Raw genomic sequence first — 25,234 nt, forward strand, 5'->3', positions numbered from 1 at the left:
TTTTAACCCATGTATTACCAATACTCATTATTATTCCCCATTTTACACTGCATCCAAGTAATATCTCGATTCACACATAACTTGTGCATATTTTATTTTTGCTATATTGCTAAAGAATTTTTCAAGAAGTCTCACGGCGTGCATCTTATAATTGCAGTAACTTTAAGTAAAGGCAGAAAAATGCTCTCCGAAGTTCAAATAAACTAGCCAGAAAAACAAGAGACTTCATTAAAAATAGGGAAAAGGGCCACAAATGCAAGAAAAAAAGAGATACAAGTGATAAGAAAATAAATCATGTTAAAGTTACCACAAACCCATCTACCAAGCTTGGGTTGTGGTAGAAAATATAGTACTTGACCAAACTTGAACCATTAGGGTCCTCAAATGGTGTAAATTTCAACAAGGAAGAGTAATGACACCTTCATGACTTTTAATTTACGAGTTATAAAAATGCATGAAAAAAAGAAATTACAATTAAAGAAGAAACACCTCTCAGTAAATCGAGAGAAACAATGACTAGTTGCCTCAAGAAAGAACATATCGACGTGACGAAAATTCCCCTATTCAGTTGAACATATTAGGAAGAGGTCTAACGGCCATGAAAGCATCTACCATCTGCAGGAAAGACCATTCAACAAGCAAGTAAATTAGTGGAATTGAAAACATAAAGAAATAGCAAGAAAAACATAGAGCACGTCGAAAGTGAGAAGCATAAAAAGGAAAATGGGATACAGTAATTCGGACCAGCAAAAGATGCACTAAAGAAGAACACTTTGAAAAAGAAGAACCTCACAACCCCCTTAGTTTTTTTATCCCTGAGCGCACATAATCGAAGAGGCAGCAAATTGAGTGTTGAAATAACTGTGAAGGAATGTCATGCTCATAAGAGGAGCAATTTACACCCTTGAAATATCTAGTGACTTGTCCGAGGAAGAGTAAACAGTGAACACCACTCAGCAACAATGAGTTAGGTAAATGATCCTATGTAGTTAAAGAAAATGGAGAACTGGCGCTAATTTCAATCTCTGTGTTCACTTAAGCTAGCAGACCAAGCTGTATTTTTTGGCCCCTAAAGAGAAAATTATGTCATTTGAAATTGAGATAGTCAAGACAAATTGACTTGATAATCTAAGGGAATTTGAAATGGAGAATGAGTACTTTAAAATTTGGAAGAGCTAGTTCACTTCAGGTTACACCAGAAGTTAGTGTTAGTTACCTCATCAGTCACCAACGCCCTAGCCCGTCGATGTCTTTCAACTAGATCTGTTAGAACTTCAGTAAGCCTCTTTTTCACTTCACCTGTTAGCATACGTCCAGACCCATATTCCTGATAGCGAGCGTACGACCATTATTGGTAACTTCAACTACTGGTTAGTCCTTGTGTGAACTAAATTAAACACCAAATGCTGGAGTTCTACCAATGAAAGTTTTGAATTGTAAAGAAATGAGATGACAAAATATGTACACTAACCTCTCTAATGCGTTCCAGCTCAGCATCATCGTCCAGGAAAAAGCCTAGATACTTAAATGGTATATCAACCTGGACAATATCCAAGATGAGAGGTTTTACTTTGCTTTCTTCTTTTTTTCCCGTGGCTAAAGATGATACAAAATTATAGCGATCCAATCGAGAAGAGAACAGGCAGAGACAACCCGCAGTCTTAAGATGCTATATTCAGGCACATACAGTTATTTGATAGAAATGCAAGTCCTAGGAATTAGCTAGTGGGCCCATATAAATTTGGTTACCTCCAAGTTCGCTCCGTACTTTCTGTGCAACTCAATTGAGTCTTGCCCACCAGAGAATGCATATCTGTTTATCTGCACATAGTTACAATTTAAAGGATCATTTATTCTGCTTTGTCGAGATAAGTTATTTAGCATAGAGTAATCAATCTGGATAATATCCATGCTAGGGCACAGTCCCCCCCCCCCCCCCACACACACACACACAACCCCCACCCCAAAAAAAAAAAAGAAAGAAAGAAAAAACCCAGCTCTTCCCTCCCCGCGAACAAGAACTTTAAAAAGAACACATTGATTACAATTATTGTTTAAAGTCATCTACTATTTAGAAGTATCTTTATCATCAATTGTCTGACAAGATTCTTCTCAAGAGTGCCCATCATAAATATCATTTTTACTCAACATAGTGCAGGTTCTTCATCTAAAAGGCATCGAGGGTCAAAATTCACTATCAAGCACAGCAACAGCAATTGCTCGCATTTACAGAGAGACTTCTTAACATCTAGGATTGGAACCATAGAGTAACTTGACTAAATCCGAGTTCTCACCCTAGCTTCTTAACTTCTCCCCTATCTTAGCTTATTTTATCTATTTGTTTAATTAGTGGTAGCTGAAACCTGATCAGTAGCTAACCAAATGTTGAAATGGGTTAATTTTATTTTGAGAAGGTAACGGATTTTATTATATTAAAAGGTAGTCCTTCGCACAAAGACTGTGCTAAGGAGTGAAATCAGTGTTACAAGACCCAAAAAGTTGCAAAAACAATCTTGTAACAGCTACAAGGAACCAACGAAATCTACTAGAGAATCTACATCTTATACAAGGTCCCGTGTTGAAATGGGTTATTAATCGGGTGTATGGAGATGGCGAGAGAGTAGAGGTGGATTATTAGTTTATTAGGTAGAGAGGAATGTATTTTTCCTCATTGCTCTGTTGGATCCCTACAACACAGAGAAATGTGTGTTTCTTGGCATGGTTGGCAGCAAGGGGAGTGATTTTGACAGCAGAAAATCTGCGAAAGAAGAGGATCACATATATCAGTTGGTGTTTCGCGTGGAAAAGCTCGGGTGAAAATGCAGATCATCTCCTATTGCACTGTCAAGTGGCAACTCGTTTATGGAGGATGGCCCTTAATTTGTTTGGGCTGGAATGGGTGATGTCAGGCACAGTAAAGGAAGCATTGCTTAGTTGGGCTCATAGCAGGGGAAAGAGAACTCCGAGGGCTTGGATTCTTGCTCCATTAGCAATCATGTGGGTTATTTGGAAAGAGAGAAATAAGAGGGCTTTTGAAGGGGTGGGACAAGATTTTGTAAAATTGCAAAGTAGTCTTTTGTTTCTAGTTTCTTTTTGGGGTACTTATGAGATCCCAACTTGTATAGAGGATAGGGCCTCTTTTATTGAGAATCATATTTCGGTGTAGGTTCTCTTCTTTTTGGTATACGGCTTGTATATGGGGCTTCCTCAATTGTAATGAAATTATTTACCTTTATAAAAAAAAACTGTACAATGTGTTAGATACCAAAAGTAAGAGAGCAGCAAAAGAACAAAAAAGCATATCCTTCCTAAGCATGTAGGGGTTCTAACAAATCTAGAACTGCTAACTCATTATATGGTGATGAATGTGAGATGTGTAAAATATATTTTTTTCGGAAGGAATTATTTTCTGAGAAGGTGTGTAATAATATAGTTCACATCATAAAAAAAAACCCAACCTTGTTTGTTATCTCTTTTGCTGAATCGGTCACATAAATGGCAGAATTTGGATCACTAGCAGACATTTTTCCATTCTCCCCCTGCAAATGTTCAGCAAAATGTAGAATATTAACAGAAAGGCAATGCAGAAGAATTTTTACAAGCAGACACATTAAAAATCAGAAGCTGAAACATGTGTGCACAAACTAATTAGACAAGTAACAAGGATGAGAAACAGTTGTATTTCTACTTATTTGGAATCAGACAGATTACAAGCACGGAAGTGGGCACATCAGAAAAAGAACAAAGATGAAATGAAACAACCGTTATATAGTTAGTAATCCATTTCATTTAAGTTGGAACTCAAGAATCATCTACAATTGCACTAATTAAGAACCAAATTCCACTAAGAAGAGCGTGAAAGTGGTAAAAAGAAAGGGAAAAATGAAAAAAAAATGTATAGATTTTATTTTGACATTTTGGAAATGTGAAAGATGATTTATTAGTCAACACACATTTCCATCTGTTAGTAGAAGACAAACATTTATATGGAGACTATTTGCAATATGGACAACAATGGTTCTAGCAAACAGTGTTCCAACTAGGACGGATCCTTTGTGAAAAGGTTATTGAAGATGTGGGGCTTTGCTCGACTGAATTGAACATCTAACAAGGAAATTCTTTCTTGAGTTTCCTTGGGGACTGTCTTACACAGGCTTTATGGAATTTTCATTAAACAGTTTTTTGTAATCCAGAAATAACATTCTGAATAGATTAGCTTAGTCTCTTATTTATTTTGTAACTTGTTAGCTTCCTGCTATAGCACAGACAAATGTAATGAAGCAACACCTCTTTTGTACAATTTGCACCTTCTTGATGCCAGCAATGAATCTACTTACTTCATCAACAAAAAAAGAAGAAGATTAATATCGATTGAGAAGTTGATGTCTTATGGTAAGCTTAAATGTTTTTAACTTCTTTGCATATCAATTCTATGCAGGAGGCAACTAGTTTTCCTAGTCGAGAACTACTTCTCTAGCATGAAGAATCATGATCCAGATGCTAGGCACAAGCAGAATTCCAGGGAGAGAATAAAGCTTTCAGGAATGCTGCATTACTCGGTCTATACAAAAATTAAATGAATAAATTAACAAACTAGATTTATGTTTTACAGGTCTAAGACCAAAATATGCTACATTTATTGGTCTATAAGCTATGACGAAGCACATGCAGTGAACTTTCAATTTTTTGTCAATCAGAAAGATGAGAAGTTAAACAGTTCCAACTTAGACGCTGAAATACTCATATATAACCAGAATGAAGCACCAAAGCAGAACATAACTTTCATTTGTAAGAAATTAGGGTCTAAAGACTGTCGCAGCTCAAAAAGATCATACCACAGGGCACAGACAGGTGCTTTAGATTCCAGAATGATGGGTATGTGAGAATGATGGGCGATAATGATTCTATCTAACTGTTTGATTATTGATGACGCAATATCTTTTTTTAATTATAGTAGTGTCTGGGCCAGCTTGCAGCCAGAAAAGTTAAAACCTTGTACCAACAAGAAGTTGAGGACGGATAAATAAATGTCATAGAACAAATTACTAATTAATTGTAAAAGGCGAAGTCACAGAAGCATCGTCGTAGTGAAACTTCATTGTAAATTTGTAACAGAACTAATATTGTTCAGTCACTGGTCTATAAGAAAGGAAAAAAAACCTGAAGGGCAGGAAAGAAAGATGATTCAATCAAAGCAGGCTTGTGATAACCTATCCGGGGAGCGACATCTCGAGTCATTCGGAAATAAGGATCCTGAAAAATCATTTACCGATGTTAGTTTTAGTTTTTCAGTAGAAAGGGGGGGGGGGGGAATCTATCAATAAAAAAAAACATGGCAGACATTGCAGAGAGAAAAAAAGAAAGAAATGAAGCAGCAAAAACCCAGCATGATTCCATCTTTTTTTTAAGTAACATGATATTGTCTATCTAGCATCTAACCAGTTTAATTTCAAGCAAACTAGGAGATTTCCGACCTATGCGACCTACTTAATTAAGCAGATCTACATCAAAGATTGAACTTGCTAAATGATGTATCAATAAGCACAGCCCACGAACTAGCCAATTTACAATTGTTAAAGAGTATTTGAGCGTAACTGTAAGGTTAAGAAGTATAGTTGAATCAACAGTTTAATACTTAAAAAATTAATTCTTTTCCGAATCAGGGAGACAAGCAACATAGTTCACAATTCTTGAGCAGAGATCAACCAAAGATCGTACTGGTATTAGAAAAAGCATTAAACCATCTCTCTGATTTTCATTTTGTTTTACCGTCGCATAGACCGAAAAGGAACGTTACTTTGTATTTGATCAATGTTCATCTTATATGATCTCGTATTTACAACAGTTCTTTGTCTGCCAACTTCTAGAAAATATAACGAGACAATAACTCGAATCCTAGAAATATTATACCATCATTTGAGCAGGAATATGACATGGCCCATCCGTCATTTTCCTTTGACAAGTCAAATATCTTTAGCAGAACATGTTGAAGAGCATCATCTATCCGGTCAATTCAGTTCCAAACTTGGAAGAGCTTGCGGAAGTAATGTGTTGTAAGGTGGGCTCTTTCCCTAAAACATATCTTGGTCTTCCACTGGGAGCTAGACACAAAGCTCTGGGTATTTGGAATGAAGTAATTGAAAATTTTGAAAAAAATTGGCTTCCTGGAAAATGCAGTATCTCTCTTTGGGTGGTAGAATTACACTCATCAACAGTGTGTTGGATAGCATTCTTACCTACTTCTTGTCCCTGTTTTCAATCCCAGCAAAGGTCCAGAGGAGACTTGATCAATTAAGGAGAGATTTTTTATGGGAAGAAAATAGTTAAACTCACAAATTCCATTTAGTTAAATGGCCTCCCCAGAGTGCATGGAGGGCTAGGAATAAAAGATCTCACTTTACACAACAAGAGTTTGTTAATGAAATGGCACCAGAGGTGCAACATGGACAACCCTGGGCTGTGGATAGTTGTAATACAAGCAAAATATGGGGTGGCAAATAACTGGTGTACTAGACAGAGTAGACTGCCACATGGTTCTAAGCCATGGAAACACATTTCAAAGTTATGGGGTGACTTCCAACTCAAGTCATCACTCAAGCTTGGGAATTCTCATATTTCTTTCTGGAAAGCCAGATGGTTAGGGACAGAGATCCTGAAAAACGAACACCCAAATCTATTTTTACTGGTCAGCAACAAGGAATCCACTATTGGCAAGATAACACATGGGCACTGCAGTTCAGAAGAGATATCAAAGATTGGGAACTAAATGACCTGCTGAGATTGCTTTCAAAATTATCAAATGATAAGGTCAACCCTCAGGTGAAGGACAAGCTGGAATGGGGGGATTCCAAAGATAAAACTTATATTGTCAAAAGAGGATATGACAATCTATGCTCCAATAAAGAGCTGATTGACAAATGGCCATGGAAGCTTATATGGAGAACCAAACTCCCTATAAAAGTAATTGGTTTTATCTGGACAAGCCTGTATGAAGCCTGCCTCACTCAAGACAACCTCAGTAGAAGAAGCATTCCGACAGTGAACGGATGTATTATGTTTTATGTGCCAGGAGGAATTTGAGAGTGTGAGACATCTGTTTCTCATTGCACAGTAGCAGCTGACATATGGAACATGTTTTTATCAGTTTTTGGACTTGATTGGGTCATGCCTTACAATATCAAGGATGCTTATGAGAGTTGGTGCTCATGGAGAGTTGGGAAATCCATCAAGAAAACTTAGCAAATGGTGCCTGCTTCTAATTTTTGGTGCATCTGCAATGAGAGAAATCGTAAATGTTTTGATGGGATTTCAACTCTTAATCACTCTCTTAAAGCAACTTGTCTAATTAATTTATTTAGTTGGTTCAAACAGGCCCATGTAACTAGTTTTGAATTTTTTTTGGATTGTGTCTGCTCCTTAGTTATGCAGTAAGTTTTTGTATATGAGCAGCCACAATTTTGTTGTATATTTTTTGCAATGCATCTTCTTGATGCCATTTAATAAAATTATCTTACTACTTCATAAAAAAAAAAAAGATATCACATAAAGATGTTGCCAACTTAACAGTACAATCAATAAAAGCCTCTCAATAAAACGCATAAATCAAAGAAGAACTCTTTACATGAGCTCAATGGTTTATTTCATAGTGGAGGTTATAATTAGGATGTTATGAGGAGATCCTTGTGCCAATCAAGATTGCTTCTAATGATTGGGAAATAACCATCACTCTCAGACAAAAGACACTCATCCGACTATATAACCAAAACTATTTTATTAACAACAAAACATATTGCTCCACTTTATAATAATTGCAAAACAAATTGCTTAATCATTCAAATATAATTAGAAATTTGAAGGAACCACAGGTCAAAAAAATTGAAGAAATCCGACAAAGAAATATAGGAGCAAGAACAAACCTGGTCTATGGCACATGGAATCAAGCAACGAATGTTATTATTGCCAGAAAACAGATGAGGAAATGAACTTGGGAAGGATGGAACAGCCTGCAATTTTGTAATTCAGCTGTCTAAGTTTCTCCATCATTCTAAACCAAATTCAAATTCCTCAATTTTGAGCCGAGGACAAGTCCATATAAAATTCAAAGGCTACTATTCAGCTTTTTCTTTTTTGGTTAGAGTAAGTTAATAGACAGACTATGGCTATCACATGGATAAGGTATACTATTCCAACTTCTTCAGGCTCTCAACTTATCTATTTGACATGAAAATAAGAAAACAAATACGAAACATAAGGCACATATACTTCACTAACTTTGGTATTATAACAAAATCTAAAAAAAAGTTAGAGTAAGTTAATAGACAGACTATGGCTATCACATTGAGGAGTAGGCTACCTGAACTGGTGGAAAACTAACTTTCCCAATGTGATCTTCACCTGTGAAACCAAAAATGCCAACCACCTGAAAAACAAACCGCATAGCGTAATAGGTTATAGCCTTTTAACATAAGATGCTCATGTAGATGTAAAGGAAGCAGTAATCACCTTATTGTATGTGACACATTTTGCAACCTTCACCATGTTCTTGTAAAAGGCACTGTGCAAAAAGTTCTTGTTAGAAACGGACCATAAAACTATGTAAATACAACTCCTGGAGATGTACGCACACCTTTATCTCTACCTTACGAAGGTGGAGAGGCTGTTTCCGATAGACCCTCGGCTCAAGATTAAATTCTACTTATGACATACCATGTAACGCTAAAATTATCATTCTAAAAGGCAACTTTCAGTCTATTCACTTTCATAGCAACAAATGTAAACATGATAACCAAATAACAAATTCACCTCCTCTCCCCGCCCCCCTAAAGAAAAAATATTGTTACAATGAGGACACTTTCCATAAAAAAATATCCCAACTCTCATGTCATGCTTTATCAATTGCTTCAATCATCTGTTAGACATTATTTTCAACTTTTTAACTCAAAATATCACCAAAACAGTATCTTTATAATGTATACAACTCCTTGTATGATTACCATATATATCCTTGCTTGCCTACTAAACACTTAGAAATATCAAAAAAGGATTCTCAAGATAAACAATTTCCGTAAGAGTACCAAACACAATCGGGAAAAAAACAAAGTTACTTACCCACCAACATAATCGAAATCTGAGAAAATGAAAGTCTTGGAAACATCAAATCCACAAGCTATAATATCTTTAGCATTCTCACGAGCAAGTCTTTGGCTTTCTTCCACTGACAAATTCTTCCACATACATTTCTCATCATCTGTCAATTGTATTACTAGCGGCACTTTAAATGCATCCTGCAAATATCTAAACACAACAAAAACAAAATAAAATCACACAAAAAAAAGAAAAAAACTTCTTTCTAAAAAAAATTGCATACACGTCCTCCCGTTTAATTTAATTACTTGGTGAACATGAAGGGGATAAGGTGACCCAAATGCAAGGCTTCAGAAGAAGGTCCTCTGCCTGTGTATAAATAGAACTTTTGCCCTTTTTCATAAGCATCCAATATATCGCTGAAATCACGATGAGCGAAGAAAACACCGCGGCGGAGAAAAACGTGAGCCGGCCGATTCGTGAGGCGTTGAACACGCTGGATTAAGGAGTCGTCGAGCCTCTGGCAACCGAATTTATCGATTAATTTGTCGTAGTCAATCTTGCCGCCGTCTTTTGCTGATACTTCCCATGGGTTCACTACTTGCTCCTCGTCTTCCACCACCTCTTTCGCCTCCTCCCTTTTCTCCATTATTGTAATGTTGTTCAAAAGTGGGTTCGGAGATTTAGAGAGAAAGTGCAAAAACCTTAGAATGGCTGAAGGCTGATAGTTAAGAAGGTTTTAAGTGCCACAAACTGAAACCTGTGGGGGAAAGGGGAGTGTCATTAAACTTTGTTATAATATAAACGGCAAAGGGTTAAATATGCCTCTCTACTTTCGAAAATGATCTAAGAATACCCCTCGTTATATATATTATTGCTTTTACCTAACCCGCTTTTCTTTAATAATAATAAATTATATGATAAATAGTCATGTGTGGATAAAATTTCTATCTTTCTTTTCAAACATAATACAATAAATGGAGGGCATCATGTTGGAAGACGTTTAATTGTATAGGAGTTACACGAAATTGTAAAAGTTGGTGCAATAAAAATTGAAGTTGAAAAGAAAGAAAGCAAAAAACATATCAAGTAGACCAAAAGAGAGGAAACAATGAAAACCTAATAACTTATAAAAAATTAAAATTGGAAAGTAAAATTATTATTCTTTAAATAGCATAAGCTCTAACTCTTTTTTTTGCCAAAAATTTACAATTTTTTGTAAATACGAAGCAACTTGTGCTGACACATTATTTAACATTTTTAATCAAAACTATTTCAATTCGATTAAAACACGACATTAATATTATTTATATGATAGAAGAATATAGTTTATCAACAATTTTTTATTATTGACGCAACAAACACGTGCAACGCACGTACTCTAAGACTAGTATGTGTATAAATATATTTGTTCTTTTGTTCTCTTTATTCTAGTTTATATATTATATTAAAAGCACGAAGGCCCTTAGCGAAATGTCGTTCGCCTTTTTTGCCTTTTAAAACATAGAGTTCCCATAGGACAATATAGTAATTTAAGTATTTCATAAATATTTAAAAATATTCACTTAATTAATTTAGTTTTTCGAGATTTTTTGGTAAATATTTCTTCAATTATTTCTTAGTAAACTTTGCCTTAATTAATTGGTTAAATTTTCTTCACGTTTCTTACACAAGGAAACTTAATAAAAAAAAATTCCTAAACTTTCACTCTCATTAAGTAACAGATCCCCTTTACTCTTTGGAGTATTAAATGAGTTATTATGTTGCCTTAATTATTTGGTAATACATATTTTCTACACGACTGTTGCACAAGGAATGTTTTTTAAAGAATTTGACTAGGAGGACGATGCAGTGGGAAGCCATAATTGTGATTCTGTTGCACAAGGAAAGTTTTTTAAAGAATTTGACTAGGAGGACGACCTTTAATGCAGTGAGAAGCCATAATTGTGGTTCCGTGTGGTTACACAAGGAAATATTTTGGTAGAAGTTTTTATTATTTGGTAAATTTTTCTTGTCTCTTTGACCTACACATAAATTTACTTTATATAATTTCTTTCATGTGTCAAATTGTGTACCATAATACTTCTATAAATGAAGCTACAATGTCACAATTTAATCGTCAAAGTTCGCCATATTCCAACATCGTGATTTCAGGTGTTGTTTCTTTTACTAATATCAACATCTTTTGCTACTTCGTATTTTGCAAGCACGTTTGCATGCACCAGTTTTTAGTGTTGCATCAACAATTTATTTTTATTGTTGCATCAACAAATTTTTATTATATAGTTTTTGTTTCATGTTTTGGACTTGGCTAATTTCACATCTCACGTAATTTACAAATTTAATACGGGTTATTGAACAATTGCAATTCATCACTGAAAATCGGTTAGACATTCGATCTAAGTCTTATTACTTAAATATTAGTATTATTTTTTCCTTTGTTTTATAATTGATAATACTTATAATTTCTATGCCAGCTCAAGTTGCTTGTTTTAAAAAGAATTAAAAATTAGATAGTCTGCTTTAATTCTGTGTGATATTAATACTACATGATTTGCGTCATTGCAATTGCCATGCTTGAATCACTTAGATTTCAACAATTACATCCGTTCAGGTAAACAATCTTCCTTATATCATAAAAATAATCAATTATTGAATTAGTCACTTTGATAACTTATAAACCTCTTATGCATGCTTTATTTTAGGTACACCTGCAATGGCAAGTGAAAAGGAATTATTAGACCAATGTGTCTCAATTAATAGTCTAAGAGTATCTGATTCATGTTGGGTAATACGAGTGTTAGTATTTGGGAGTGGAATAGTAAAAGAGTTCAACAATAAAACAAATCAAGGCACCCGAAAAATTGTGACATTAGTTGACGAAGAGGTAATTATTATTTTATATCAATATTTTATTTCATGTCTTATCATATTATAGCTTTAACCATCAGATTAACTTACAGTGAAACTTTTTTACAGGGAACAAAAATTCACGCTAAACTTTTCAATGGTTATATTGAGTTGTGGAAAAATTATTTACAACAAAACAAGATCTGTTATTTCATAAACGGACACATCAATAGTGTTAATCCTAATTTTCAATCAGTGCACAAGGAGCTTGAGATTGAATTTAAGGAAAATACTTTAGTTGAAGAAAGCAATAGTCACTTTTCGGCCATTGGTTTTTCAAATAATTTTATTTCATTCGATGAGGCATCAAAGTGCACCAATGGAACAATTTTTGGTAAGTTGTTTAGATTTCATCCAGTAATCTTTCACTAAATATACAAAAATAAAAATAAAAATTTACTTCTACTCGCCTTATTATTTTTTGGGTAATATACATATATTTGTTTTGATATTCTTTCTAGATATAGTTGGAATTTTAGTGGATGTTAAACCCTCCATGGGAGAGGGTTCAAAGAAACGAAGGGAGATAGTGATTATCAACGAGATGTAAGTTGGAAGTTTTAGTTCAGCATGTTAAATGTTTCTTCGTAATTAAGATGTTAATGGTTTAATATATTTAATTGTAAATCTCAGGGTTGATAGAAAGAATGTAACCTTATGGAATGATTTCTCAGAGATAGACGGTCAAGTGCTACAAAAAATGATTGATGAAAAACCTGTTGTTGAGGCATTGTCACACCCCTTTTTTTCCTCACTTAACCCTCTTAGAAATGATAAAAAGATTTGTAACCTCAAAAGGGTTTTCCAATTGAAAGTGACAAAGTTGTGTTTTAAAAGATATTTCAGAGTCACCACCTGACATTTGGTTTCGGTGTGCCGGGTCACCATTTTAAAAAAAACAATTCTCCTTCAAAACACATTTGACTCTAAAACTGACTGCACCAGAAATTCCAAGTAAGGGGGTTCATTTGACTCGGGGAAAATGTGTTAGGCACTCCCCAAGTCCCGTAACTAGTACGGTTGCATACTTAATCTAGTTAGTTTTAAAGAATACTCAAACTGAGGCAAAAACGCACAAAAGAGAAAACAAACACACAAGAGGCTCGAGGTTGTCCCCACCGAAATAAAAGAAAAAATAAAAATAAAAATATACTCAAATTCTATAATAGCACATACCAAAGCTTCCTCGATGATGTCCTCCTTTACTTCTATTTACATATACTACGGGCCATTCCCCTGAATAAAATAATATTTACAGATTTTTCGGGGCATTCCCCTGAATATAAACTAAAGGAACAGCCTCTCACCTCGAATAAAAATGAAATAAAAGACCTAAGGTTTGCCTACCCAAGTGGCCGGCCTAAACATACTCCTAGCATCTTAAAAATTCTATCAACAAACAAATATGCAACTCAAAACGTCACATACCAAACAAAAATCCAATTGAAATTGTCACTGAACCCAATATCATTTTAGCCTAATACACTTTCATGTTTACCTACAAACCCCACGATCCAATTAGTTTAGTAATCCAAACCAGTTTATCTACTCATGTAATTTGAACTATCTACTCATGTTAATTATTAATTTCCTAATTTTTACTATCTACTCATGTAATTTGAACTATAACAGAAGAGTATCAAGAGTTGAGTACAATCTGCAAATAACTCATTTAACATTCATTTCAATTGATCTAAAGCAAACAAAAATTAAAAGAAATCATCAACTCATTTAAATAAATCATGTAGTCACACAAAATATATATTAAAAAAATAAAAGAAAGAAGGTAAGAAATTTGACCTTCAAGGGTTTTCGCCAAACAGAAATTCGGATCTAATTTTAGACCGCGATTGGAACCTCAACGAACAACCTCGATCTCGACCGCATCTCAACCACGGCGGATGAAAATGAATTCGAAAATGAAGAGCAACTTCTTTATTGTGTCCCTGTATTCGACCCCTTTGAAGCAGAACTTTGTACTGTCCCAAATGAAGTGGTAGATGAAACTACTACAATTAATGACTTAGACATTTTGTTGAACAGTGATGATGCATGTGATGATTTAGGGATTCCTTAGTTTCTTTCTTCTAAAATTGAACTTGCTGAATTTGCAAAGAAGAAAACTAAGGTTTTGTCTTTGTGAGTTTGTTAGGCGAAGAGTTTAAAGTCGTAGAAGAAGATGAGCGATGGGTGCGGCGCTGATGGTGTGCGGCACGAGGGGGAATTCTGCTAGGTTGGAGGAAAAATTGGGTATTATTGGGTATTTTATATGAAAGTGGTAAAGTACCATGGCCATATTGTATTAGAAGTAAATAAATGGCTAATATTAAATCTTCTATTTTAAGCTAAGAGTGGGCTAATGGGTTATAAATAATGGGTATTTGTCTTGTTGGGCCACTAAAATTCAAAAATGAGCTCTCAATTCTCAATGAACAAAAATAAAATTAAAAATACTATTAAAATATACGAATTAATCTTAGTTAATAAGAATAAACTATTAAAGTGAACTATATATAAAAATGAAAATATTTTTGGTATTGTTTTTAAATGTTATAAAAAGATAGAGAAAACTATGTTAAAGTAATGGTAAAATTAAAATATTATCGTTGTAAAATACTAATAAGCTTAAATAAATAAAAAAGAATAAAATAAAAAGATATATAATAAGAGAAGAAATATTATAAAACTATTTTTTGCGTTTTTAAACTTATGTTTTAGAATTAAAATTAAAAGTTGACAGAAATCCGATTAAAATAAAGATAAGTAAATATTTTTAAAATACTGCTTTCAAAAGTTGCGCGGGTCAAAAATTACGTGCTTACAACTGTCCCTCTTTGCTTAGAAACACGAAGAGTTTTCGGAGCAAAGAACAATAAGCAACGTAATTGATTTATGACCCGACGCTTATTCAAAAGAAAATAAAGATGACTAAATAGATTGTGACCGAGCCCTGGTATTTGAGCTGCCTACATATCCTTGGCTATAAAGGAATCAGGTCACGTGTAGTTCAAAAGTGAATGAAATGATGGAGTATGTAGAGATGATGAGAGAGTCGAGTGAGGTACCGTTCGAGGTTCCGTTCCGATCTGCGATTTCTGCCATTACATCAAAAATAAAAGAGAAAATTACAACAAAAATAAAAGAAAAAATAAAAGATCCTATCTACTTATTGTCTCGAATATTCCTTGAATCTCCACTTGATCATTCAACATGAAACTGAAAATTCACCTTATTTTTCAGGTGGGCATCCTGCTCACTTGAATTTGAAGAAAACTAAAAGTTGACCATGTTCTTCAGGCGAGCATCCTGCTACTTCTAACTTGAACTTGAAAACTGAAAGTTGACCCTGTTCTTCAGGCGAGCTCCCGATGCTTCTATGACTTGAACTTGAAAACTGAATGTTGACCCTGTTTTTCAGGCGGATCCTAATGCTTCTTGATCTTGAAAATTGAAAGTTGACACTATTCTTCAGGTGGGCTCCTTATGCCTCTCTCACTTGAACTTGAAAATTGAATGTTGACCTTGTTCTTCAAGCGGGCTCATGATGCTTCTTGAACTTGAAAATTGAAAGTTGACCCTGTTTTTCAGGCGGGCTCCTAGTGTCTTTCTCACTCGAACTTGAAAACTGAATGTTGACCCTATTCTTCAGGCGGGATCCTGATGCTTCTTGAACTTGAAAACTGAATGTTGACCCTATTCTTCGGGCGAGCTCTTGATGCCTCTCTGACTTGAAATTGTAAGTTGACCCTGTTCTTCAGGCGAGCTCCTGATACTTCTCTAACTCGAACTCGAAAACTGAATGTTGACCCTATTCTTCAGGCGGGATCCTTGTGTTTCTTGAACTTGAAAATTGAAAGTTGACCCTGTTTTTCAGGTGGTCTCCTGATGCCTCTCTCACTTGAAATTGTAAGTTGACCATGTTCTTCAAGCGGGCTCCTGGTGCCTCTCTGACTCGAACTTGAAAACTGAATGTTGACCCTATTCTTCTCGCGGGATTGTGATGCTTCTTGAACTTGAAAATTGAAAGTTGACCCTGTTTTTCAGACGGGCTCCTGATGCCGACCTGACTTGAATTTGTAAGTTGACCTTGTTCTTCAGGCGGGCTCCTGATGCCTTTCTAACTTGAACTTGAAAATTAAAAGTTTCCTTGTTCTTCAGGCGGGCTCCCGATGCTTCTTTGAACTTGAAATTGTAAGTTGACCGTGTTCTCCAGACGAGCTCCTGATGACTCTCTAACTTGAACTTGAAAACTGAATGCTGACCATGTTCTTCATGCGGGCTCCTGATGCTTCTTGACTTGGACCAATTTCTGAAATATTGCCCGTCGTTCTCCAGGTGGGTGCATGCAATCAAAACAACACAACAAACAAATTTTTCTGCCTCAATTTATACTAGGAAGATTTCTGAGTTGTTAACAAAACTGTAAATCACCTATGCTATTGATACAATGTTGAGAGTAAAACTAAAGACTCGACTAGGATGTGCGTCTCATGTGAGTAAAACCAGGAAAATTTGGCTAGCAAGTGCGTCTGTTAAAAATAAAACTTGAATGATCTGAACTAGGAAGTGTATCTCCTAGGGATGAGCTCAAATGACCCATACTAGGAAGTGCGTCTCCTAGGAGTGAAATCTCAATTGAACCAAACTAGGAAGTGCGTCTCCTAGAGGTGAAACTTGAATGACTCAAACTAGAAAGTGTGTATCATAAGGATGAACCTGAATGACCAAACTAGGAAGTGCGTTTCCTAGTGGTGAAATCTCAATTTAGGAAGTGCGTCTCCTAAAAGATTAACCTGAAAGACCTAGACTAGGATGTGCGTCTCCTAGGGGTAAAACTTGAATGAACTAAACTAGGAAGTGCATCTCCTATAGGTGAAACTTGAATGACTCAAACTATGAAGTTTGTCTCATAGGGATGAAATCTCAATTTAGGAAGTGCGTCTTCTAAAAGTATATCCTGAAAGACCCATACTAGGAAGTGCGTCTCCTAGGGGTGAAACCTTTAACCTAAATAATAATAATAAATAAATTTAAAATAAAACATAGTACTAACATTAAAAGTTCTCTAACAAATTTAAAGCCTATTCCTAACTAGTAAGTATCACCTATATAGATCTTTTTCTTCCTTTGTGTCCTATCTTTAGCTAAGTCTGCACCGATTCCAAAAGATTTGTAGGTTTTTTAAGACAACTTCCAAGGATTTGTAGGTCTCCATTGTGCCATATGTTTAGCTAAGTCTACATGGACCATCTGATTTTTTTTCCTGATTTGTGGACCATGTGATTATTTTTTGTATGCTATTTGTACCTGCAAGTGCTAAAAATAAAAAATAAGACACTAACTTCAAAGTTACGACTAACTCAAGAGGATGTAGCAAATTGTTTGTGTCTGATCTACTGAACAAAATAGGAACTTGTTTACAAATGATACGAAAGCAGGCGGAAAGTTTGTACATGCCATAAGGATAATCACATAGATAAACTGTAGATCTCACTTGCTTGATGCCTATCGCCAAAGGCAACTACGACATTAATGTATGGTACTTTCTTGGTATTCAAACCCCATGAACAAAGCATAATTCATAAACGATATTTATTAAAGTCTATTTTGTATAGAAGCAGGTTAAAGCACTTGCTCCTTTGGTTGACTCAATTCAAGGCACTTGCTCCGTGGTATTCAAGGCATGGATGGATATCTCCACTCGCTCCTTTGGTTGACTCAATTCCAACCATTGTTCCTCTAGTTCACCCACCACTTCTTCTACTGGCAATTGCTCTCCCTCATACTCTTATAATTCAAGTAGGTATAATTGTTTCAGATTCTTGCATTTGTGGCCAACTACATACTTCTCATTACAGAAGTAGCAGAGACCCTTAGTTCTTTTTTCATTCATTTCCTCCAAACTCAACGTCCTCTTGTTAAATCCCTTGGAGCTTGTAGAGTTACTATAGTTGGGAGTTGGTAACAAGGCCCTACTGCTATTCCTTTGGTCTCCACTTCTTTTGGAGGAATTTATCGGTGAATTTTTCATAAGTGAGGGTTGTCTGATAGCAGCAAGATAAGCTTCTTGCGTTCTGGCATTCTTATAGACTTGTGACAATGTGGTGGGGTGTGTGATTTTTACTGCAATGTTCAATTTGTGTTTCAAACCATCAAGGAAACAACTGATGGCTTTCCTTCAAATAGATTGACCATGGTGAGATGCCTTTCAAATATAGCTTGATACTCCTTGACATTACCTGTATGTCTAACCTTCTTGAGTTCTTCCATAAGATCATCAAAGTCCACTCCAGACCTTTCAACAGAAGCCACCATATATCCAGTCCATGTAGCAGGTTGGAGGTATTATATGTACCTCATATACGCTAAATGCTACTGAATGACTTCTCCTTCCATCTGCATTGCAGCCACTTCCACTTTTTCTTCATCTGCAACATTCTACATTGAGAAGAATTGTTCGATTTTGAACAACCAAGACATTAAATCTTCACATGAGAATCTCAAAAATCCATTCAAGACCATCTAATGAAGTTTGAATTATGGTGATTGCAACTAGCAGGGCCCTTTTCCGGAGGTCTTCCATCAAATTGTTTATCCTCCTGTTTCAATGAAGTCTTATCACTTCGATGTTCTTCTAAAGTTGCAATTTGTTCCTATAAATAATGCACTTTTTGATCCAACCTTTTGAGGTTAGACATTTCTCCAGCAATAACCCCATTATTAGAGATCAACTTTTCCATTAATTCACGTAATTCTCCTACTTCTGTCGATAAAAGAAAACCAAAGAGAGAGAAACCGCCACTAGAAAGACAATGAGGAAAAGAAACAACAAATGAATGTTCCTTTACTAATCTCCCATAGATTGTTATGCTCGGTCGTCCCCCCTTTATATTCATTTCAATCTTATTCGTATTCTCTATTTATCTTGTGTTTTTTTACAACCAGTGTTTGCCTTTGGTTGGAGTTTCTTTCATGTGTATATTCTTATTAATACTGATATTCTCTTTTCTGCGATGCATCATTATGATTTAATGATTAAAATAATCAGGGGATCATTTTAGGGCATCTAATTTTAATGTGTTTAGGGGTCAGGTCGTCTTTGTGTAGGAATTAATACTGTAGAGATCAATAATACATAAATTGTAAGGATTAGTAATGCATGAATTAATTCTAGTTGAATAGCTAATTTGATATCTACATTATATGCTTTGTCAAGTTTAAAATATCTGTTACCTTTCAAACAAAATAAAAAATTTGTTATCATTATGAGAGTTAGTTTTGTCATTTTAGCATTTTAATCCACGTATTACCAATACTCATTATTATTCTCCATTTTACACCGCATCCAAATAATATCTTGATTCACACATAACTTGTGCATATTTTATTTTTGCTATATTGCTAAAGAATTTTTCAAGAAGTCCCATGGCGTGCATCTTATAATTGCAGTAACTTTAAGTAAAGGCAGAAAAATGCTCTCCGGAGTTCAAATAAACTAGCCAGAAAAACAAGAGACTTCATTAAAAATAGGGAAAAGGGCCACAAATGCAAGACAAAAAGAGATACAAGTGATAAGAAAATAAATCATGTTAAAGTTACAACAAATACATCTACCAAGCTGGGGTTGTGGTAGAAAATCTAGTACTTGACCAAACTTGAACCATTAGGGTCCTCAAATGGTGTAAATTTCAACAAGGAAGAGTAATGACACCTTCATGACTTTTAATTTACGAGTTATAAAAATACACGAAAAAAAGAAATTACAATTAAAGAAGAAACACCTCTCAGTAAATCGAGAGAAACAATGACTAGTTGCCTCAAGAAAGAACATATCGACGTGATGAAAATTCCCCTATTCAGTTGAACATATTAGGAAGAGGTCTAACGGCCATGAAAGCATCTACCATCTGCAGGAAAGACCATTCAACAAGCAAGTAAATTAGTGGAATTGAAAACATAAAGAAATAGCAAGAAAAGCATAGAGCACGTCGAAAGAGAGAGAAGCATAAAAAGGAAAATGGGATACAGTAATTCGGACCAGCAAAAGATGCACTAAAGAAGAACACTTTGAAAAAGAAGAACCTCACAACCCCCTTAGTTTTTTTATCCCTGAGCACACATAATCGAAGAGGCAGCAAATTGAGTGTTGAAATAACTGTGAAGGAATGTCATGCTCTCATAAGAGGAGCAATTCACACCCTTGAAATATCTAGTGACTTGTCCGAGGAAGAGTAAACAGTGAACACCACTCAGCAACAATGAGTTAGGTAAATGATCCTATGTAGTTAAAGAAAATGGAGAACTGGCGCTAATTTCAATCTCTGTGTTCACTTAAGCTAGCAGACCAAGCTGTATTTTTTGGCCCCTAAAGAGAAAATTATGTCATTTGAAATTGAGAAAGTCAAGACAAATTGACTTGATAATCTAATCGAATTTGAAATGGAGAATGAGTACTTTAAAATTTGGAAGAGCTAGTTCACTTCAGGTTACACCAGAAGTTAGTGTTAGTTACCTCATCAGTCACCAACGCCCTAGCCCGTCGATGTCTTTCAACTAGATCTGTTAGAACTTCAGTAAGCCTCTTTTTCACTTCACATGTTAGCATACGTCCAGACCCATATTCCTGATAGTGAGCATACGACCATTATTGGTAACTTCAACTACTGGTTAGTCCTTGTGTGAACTAAATTAAACACCAAATGCTGGAGTTCTACCAATGAAAGTTTTGAATTGTAAAGAAATGAAATGACAAAATATGTACACTAACCTCTCTAATGCGTTCCAACTCAGCATCATCGTCCAGGAAAAAGCCAAGATACTTAAATGGTATATCAACCTGGACAATATCCAAGATGAGAGGTTTTACTTTGCTTTCTTCTTTTTTTCCCATGGCTAAAGATGATACAAAATTATAGCGATCCAATCGAGAAGAGAACAGGCAGAGACAACCCGCAGTCTTAAGATGCTATATTCAGGCACATACAGTTATTTGATAGAAATGCAAGTCCTAGGAATTAGCTAGTGGGCCCATATAAATTTGGTTACCTCCAAGTTCGCTCCGTACTTTCTGTGCAACTCAATTGAGTCTTGCCCACCAGAGAATGCATATCTGTTTATCTGCACATAGTTACAATTTAAAGGATCATTTATTCTGCTTTGTCGAGATAAGTTATTTAGCATAGAGTAATCAATCTGGATAATATCCATCTAGGAAACCTATATAAGAACTTCTAAAGGGAAGCAAACTCCAGTAGCCTCAGTTTCCGGTGTTACCTAGCTCAAAAGTACTGTAGTGGGACTGGACTCCTATGCTAGGGCAAAGTCACCCCTCCCCCCCCTCCCCAAAAAAAAAAAGAAAGAAAGAAAAAACCCAGCTCTTCCCTCCCCGCGAACAAGAACTTTAAAAAGAACACATTGATTACAATTATTGTTTAAAGTCATCTACTATTTAGAAGTATCTTTATCATCAATTGTCTAACAAGATTCTTCTCAAGAGTGCCCATCATAAATATCATTTTTTACTCAACATAGTGCAGGTTCTTCATCTAAAAGGCATCGAGGGTCAAAATTCACTATCAAGCACAGCAACAGCAATTGCTCGCATTTACAGAGAGACTTCTTAACATCTAGGATTGGAACCATAGAGTAACTTGACTAAATCCGAGTTCTCACCCTAGCTTCTTAACTTCTCCCCTATCTTAGATTATTTTATTTTATCTATTTGTTTAATTAGTGGTAGCTGAAACCTGATCAGTAGCTAACCAAATGTTGAAATGGGTTAATTTTCTTTTGAGAAGGTAACGGATTTCATTATATTAAAAGGAAGTCCTTCGCACAAAGATTGTGCTAAGGAGTGAAATCAGTGTTACAAGACCCAAAAAGTTGCAAAAATAATCTTGTAACAGCTACAAGGAACCAACGAAATCTACTAGAGAATCTACATCTTATACAAGGTCCCGCGTTGAAATGGGTTATTAATCGGGTGTATGGAGATGGCGAGAGAGTAGAGGTGGATTATTAGTTTATTAGGTAGAGAGGAATGTATTTTTCCTCATTGCTCTGTTGGATCCCTACAACATAGAGAAATGTGTGTTTCTTGGCATGGTTGGCAGCAAGGGGAGTGATTTTAACAGCGGAAAATCTGCGAAAGAAGAGGATCGGGTAAAAATACAGATCATCTCCTATTGCATTGTCAAGTGGCAACTAGTTTATGGAGGATGGTCCTTAATTTGTTTGGGCTGGAATGGGTGATGTCAGGCACAGTAAAGGAAGCATTGCTTAGTTGGGCTCATAGGAGGGGAAAGAGAACTCCGAGGGCTTGGATTCTTGCTCCATTAGCAATCATGTGGGTTATTTGGAAAGAGAGAAATAAGAGGGCTTTTGAAGGGGTGGGACAAGATTTTGTAAAATTGCAAAGTAGTCTTTTGTTTCTAGTTTCTTTTTTGGGGTACTTATGAGATCCCAACTTGTATAGAGGATAGGGCCTCTTTTATTGAGGATCATATTTCGGTGTAGGTTCTCTTCTTTTTGGTATACGGCTTGTATATGGGGCTTCCCCAATTGTAATGAAATTATTTACCTTTATAAAAAAAATCTGTACAATGTGTTAGATACCAAAAGTAAGAGAGCAGCAAAAGCACAAAAAAGCATATCCTTCCTAAGCATGTAGGGGTTCTAACAAATCTAGAACTGCTAACTCATTATATGGTGATGAATGTGAGATGTGTAAAATATATTTTTTCGGAAGGAATTATTTTCCGAGAAGGTGTGTAATAATATGGTTCACATCATAAAAAAAAACCCCAACCTTGTTTGTTATCTCTTTTGCTGAATCGGTCACATAAATGGCAGAATTTGGATCACTAGCAGACATTTTTCCATTCTCCCCCTGCAAATGTTCAACAAAATGTAGAATATTAACAGAAAGGCAATGCAGAAGAATTTTTACAAGCAGACACATTAAAAATCAGAAGCTGAAACATGTGTGCACAAACTAATTTGACAAGTAACAAGGATGAGAAACAGTTGTATTTCTACTTATTTGGAATCAGACAGATTACAAGCACGGAAGTGGGCACATCAGAAAAAGAACAAAGATGAAATGAAACAACCGTTATATAGTTAGTAATCCATTTCATTTAAGTTGGAACTCAAGAATCATCTACAATTGCACTAATTAAGAACCAAATTCCACTAAGAAGAGCGTGAAAGTGGTAAAAAGAAAGGGAAAAATGAAAAAAAATATATAGATTTTATTTTGACATTTTGGAAATGTGAAAGATGATTTATTAGTCAACACACATTTCCATCTGTTAGTAGAAGACAAACATTTATATGGAGACTATTTGCAATATGGACAACAATGGTTCTAGCAAACAGTGTTCGTCCTTTGTGAAAAGGTTATTGAAGATGTGGGGCTTTGCTCGACTGAATTGAACATCTAACAAGGAAATTCTTTCTTGAGTTTCCTTGGGGACTGTCTTACACAGGCTTTATGGAATTTTCATTAAACAGTTTTTTGTAATCCAGAACTAACATTCTGAATAGATTAGCTTATTCTCTTATTTTGTAACTGTTAGCTTCCTGCTATAGCACAGACAAATGTAATGAAGCTAACAACACCTCTTTTGTACAATTTGCACCTTCTTGATGCCAGCAATGAATCTACTTACTTCATCAACAAAAAAAGAAGAAGATTAATATCGATTGAGAAGTTGATGTCTTATGGTAAGCTTAAATGTTTTTAACTTCTTTGCACATCAATTCTATGCAGGAGGCAACTAGTTTTCCTAGTCGAGAAATACTTCTCTAGCATGAAGAATCATGATCCAGACGCTAGGCACAAGCAGAATTCCAGGGAGAGAATAAAGCTTTCAGGAATGCTGCATTACTCGGTCTATGCAAAAATTAAATGAATAAATTAACAAACTAGATTTATGTTTTACAGGTCTAAGACCAAAATATGCTACATTTATTGGTCTATAAGCTATGACGAAGCACATGCAGCGAACTTCAATTTTTTGTCAATCAGAAAGATGAGAAGTTAACAGTTCCAACTTAGACGCTGAAATACTCATATATAACCAGAATGAAGCACCAAAGCAGAACATAACTTTCATTTGTAAGAAATTAGGGTCTAAAGACTGTCGCAGCTCAAAAAGATCATACCACAGGGCACAGACAGGTGCTTTAGATTCCAGAATGATGGGTATGTGAGAATGATGGGCGATAATGATTCTATCTAACTGTTTGATTATTGATGACGCAATATCTTTTTTTAATTATAGTAGTGTCTGGGCCAGCTTGCAGCCAGAAAAGTTAAAACCTTGTACCAACAAGAAGTTGAGGACGGATAAATAAATGTCATAGAACAAATTACTAATTAATTGTAAAAGGCGAAGTCACAGAAGCATCGTCGTAGTGAAACTTCATTGTAAATTTGTAACAGAACTAATATTGTTCAGTCACTGGTCTATAAGAAAGGAAAAAAACCTGAAGGGCAGGAAAGAAAGATGATTCAATCAAAGCAGGCTTGTGATAACCTATCCGGGGAGCGACATCTCGAGTCATTCGGAAATAAGGATCCTGAAAAATCATTTACCGATGTTAGTTTTAGTTTTTCAGTAGAAAGGGGGGGGGGGGAATCTATCAATAAAAAAGATCATGGCACACATTTCAGAGAGAAAAAAGAAAGAAACGAAGCAGCAAAACCCTGCATGATTCCATCTTTTTTTTAAGTAACATGATATTGTCTATCTATCATCTAACCAGTTTAATTTCAAGCAAACTAGGAGATTTCCGACCTATGCGACCTACTTAATTAAGCAGATCTACATCAAAGATTGAACTTGCTAAATGATGTATCAATAAGCACAGCCCACGAACTAGCCAATTTACAATTGTTAAAGAGTATTTGAGCGTAACTGTAAGGTTAAGAAGTATAGTTGAATCAAAAGTTTCATAATTAAAAAATTAATCCTTTTCCGAATCAGGGAGACAAGCAACATTGTTCACAATTCTTGAGCAGAGATCAACCAAAGATCGTACTTGTATTAGAAAAAGCATTAAACCATCTCTCTGATTTTCATTTTGTTTTACCGCCACATAGACAAAAAAGAAACTTTACTCTGTATTTGATCAATGTTCATCTTATATGATCTCGTATTTACAACAGTTCTTTGTCTGCCAACTTCTAGAAAATATAACGAGACAATAACTCGAATCCTAGAAATATTATACC

General features: G+C 35.4%; 2 protein-coding genes across 3 annotated transcripts; both read right to left on the reverse strand.

Moving 5' to 3' along the window:
- Positions 1 to 204: 204 nt before the first annotated feature.
- LOC107832588 (tryptophan--tRNA ligase, cytoplasmic) lies at positions 205 to 14,282 on the reverse strand. Of its 2 annotated transcripts, XM_075245386.1 has the most exons (12): positions 13,795 to 14,282; positions 9,393 to 9,844; positions 9,109 to 9,294; positions 8,503 to 8,554; positions 8,354 to 8,419; positions 7,917 to 8,003; positions 5,161 to 5,253; positions 3,459 to 3,539; positions 1,750 to 1,821; positions 1,472 to 1,540; positions 1,217 to 1,327; positions 205 to 615 (listed from the first exon to the last, which is right to left on the reverse strand). In XM_075245386.1, the coding sequence occupies exons 2-12, from the start codon at positions 9,731 to 9,733 to the stop codon at positions 565 to 567; spliced, it is 1,209 nt and encodes a 402-aa protein (XP_075101487.1). In that variant the 5' UTR covers positions 9,734 to 9,844; positions 13,795 to 14,282; the 3' UTR covers positions 205 to 564. The 2 variants fall into 2 exon arrangements, with proteins under 2 accessions (XP_075101487.1, XP_075101488.1); XM_075245387.1 differs by lacking the exon at positions 7,917 to 8,003.
- Positions 14,283 to 19,490: 5,208 nt separating this feature from the next.
- Positions 19,491 to 24,620, reverse strand: LOC107830564 (tryptophan--tRNA ligase, cytoplasmic-like). Its single transcript, XM_075245388.1, has 6 exons — positions 24,487 to 24,620; positions 22,802 to 22,882; positions 21,040 to 21,111; positions 20,762 to 20,830; positions 20,507 to 20,617; positions 19,491 to 19,901 (listed from the first exon to the last, which is right to left on the reverse strand). Exons 1-6 carry the CDS (start codon positions 24,589 to 24,591, stop codon positions 19,851 to 19,853), a joined length of 489 nt encoding a protein of 162 aa, XP_075101489.1. The 5' UTR covers positions 24,592 to 24,620; the 3' UTR covers positions 19,491 to 19,850.
- Positions 24,621 to 25,234: the final 614 nt, after the last annotated feature.

Source organism: Nicotiana tabacum, chromosome 23 (genome assembly GCF_000715075.1).
Source record: "Nicotiana tabacum cultivar K326 chromosome 23, ASM71507v2, whole genome shotgun sequence".
Lineage (NCBI taxonomy): Eukaryota > Viridiplantae > Streptophyta > Magnoliopsida > Solanales > Solanaceae > Nicotiana > Nicotiana tabacum.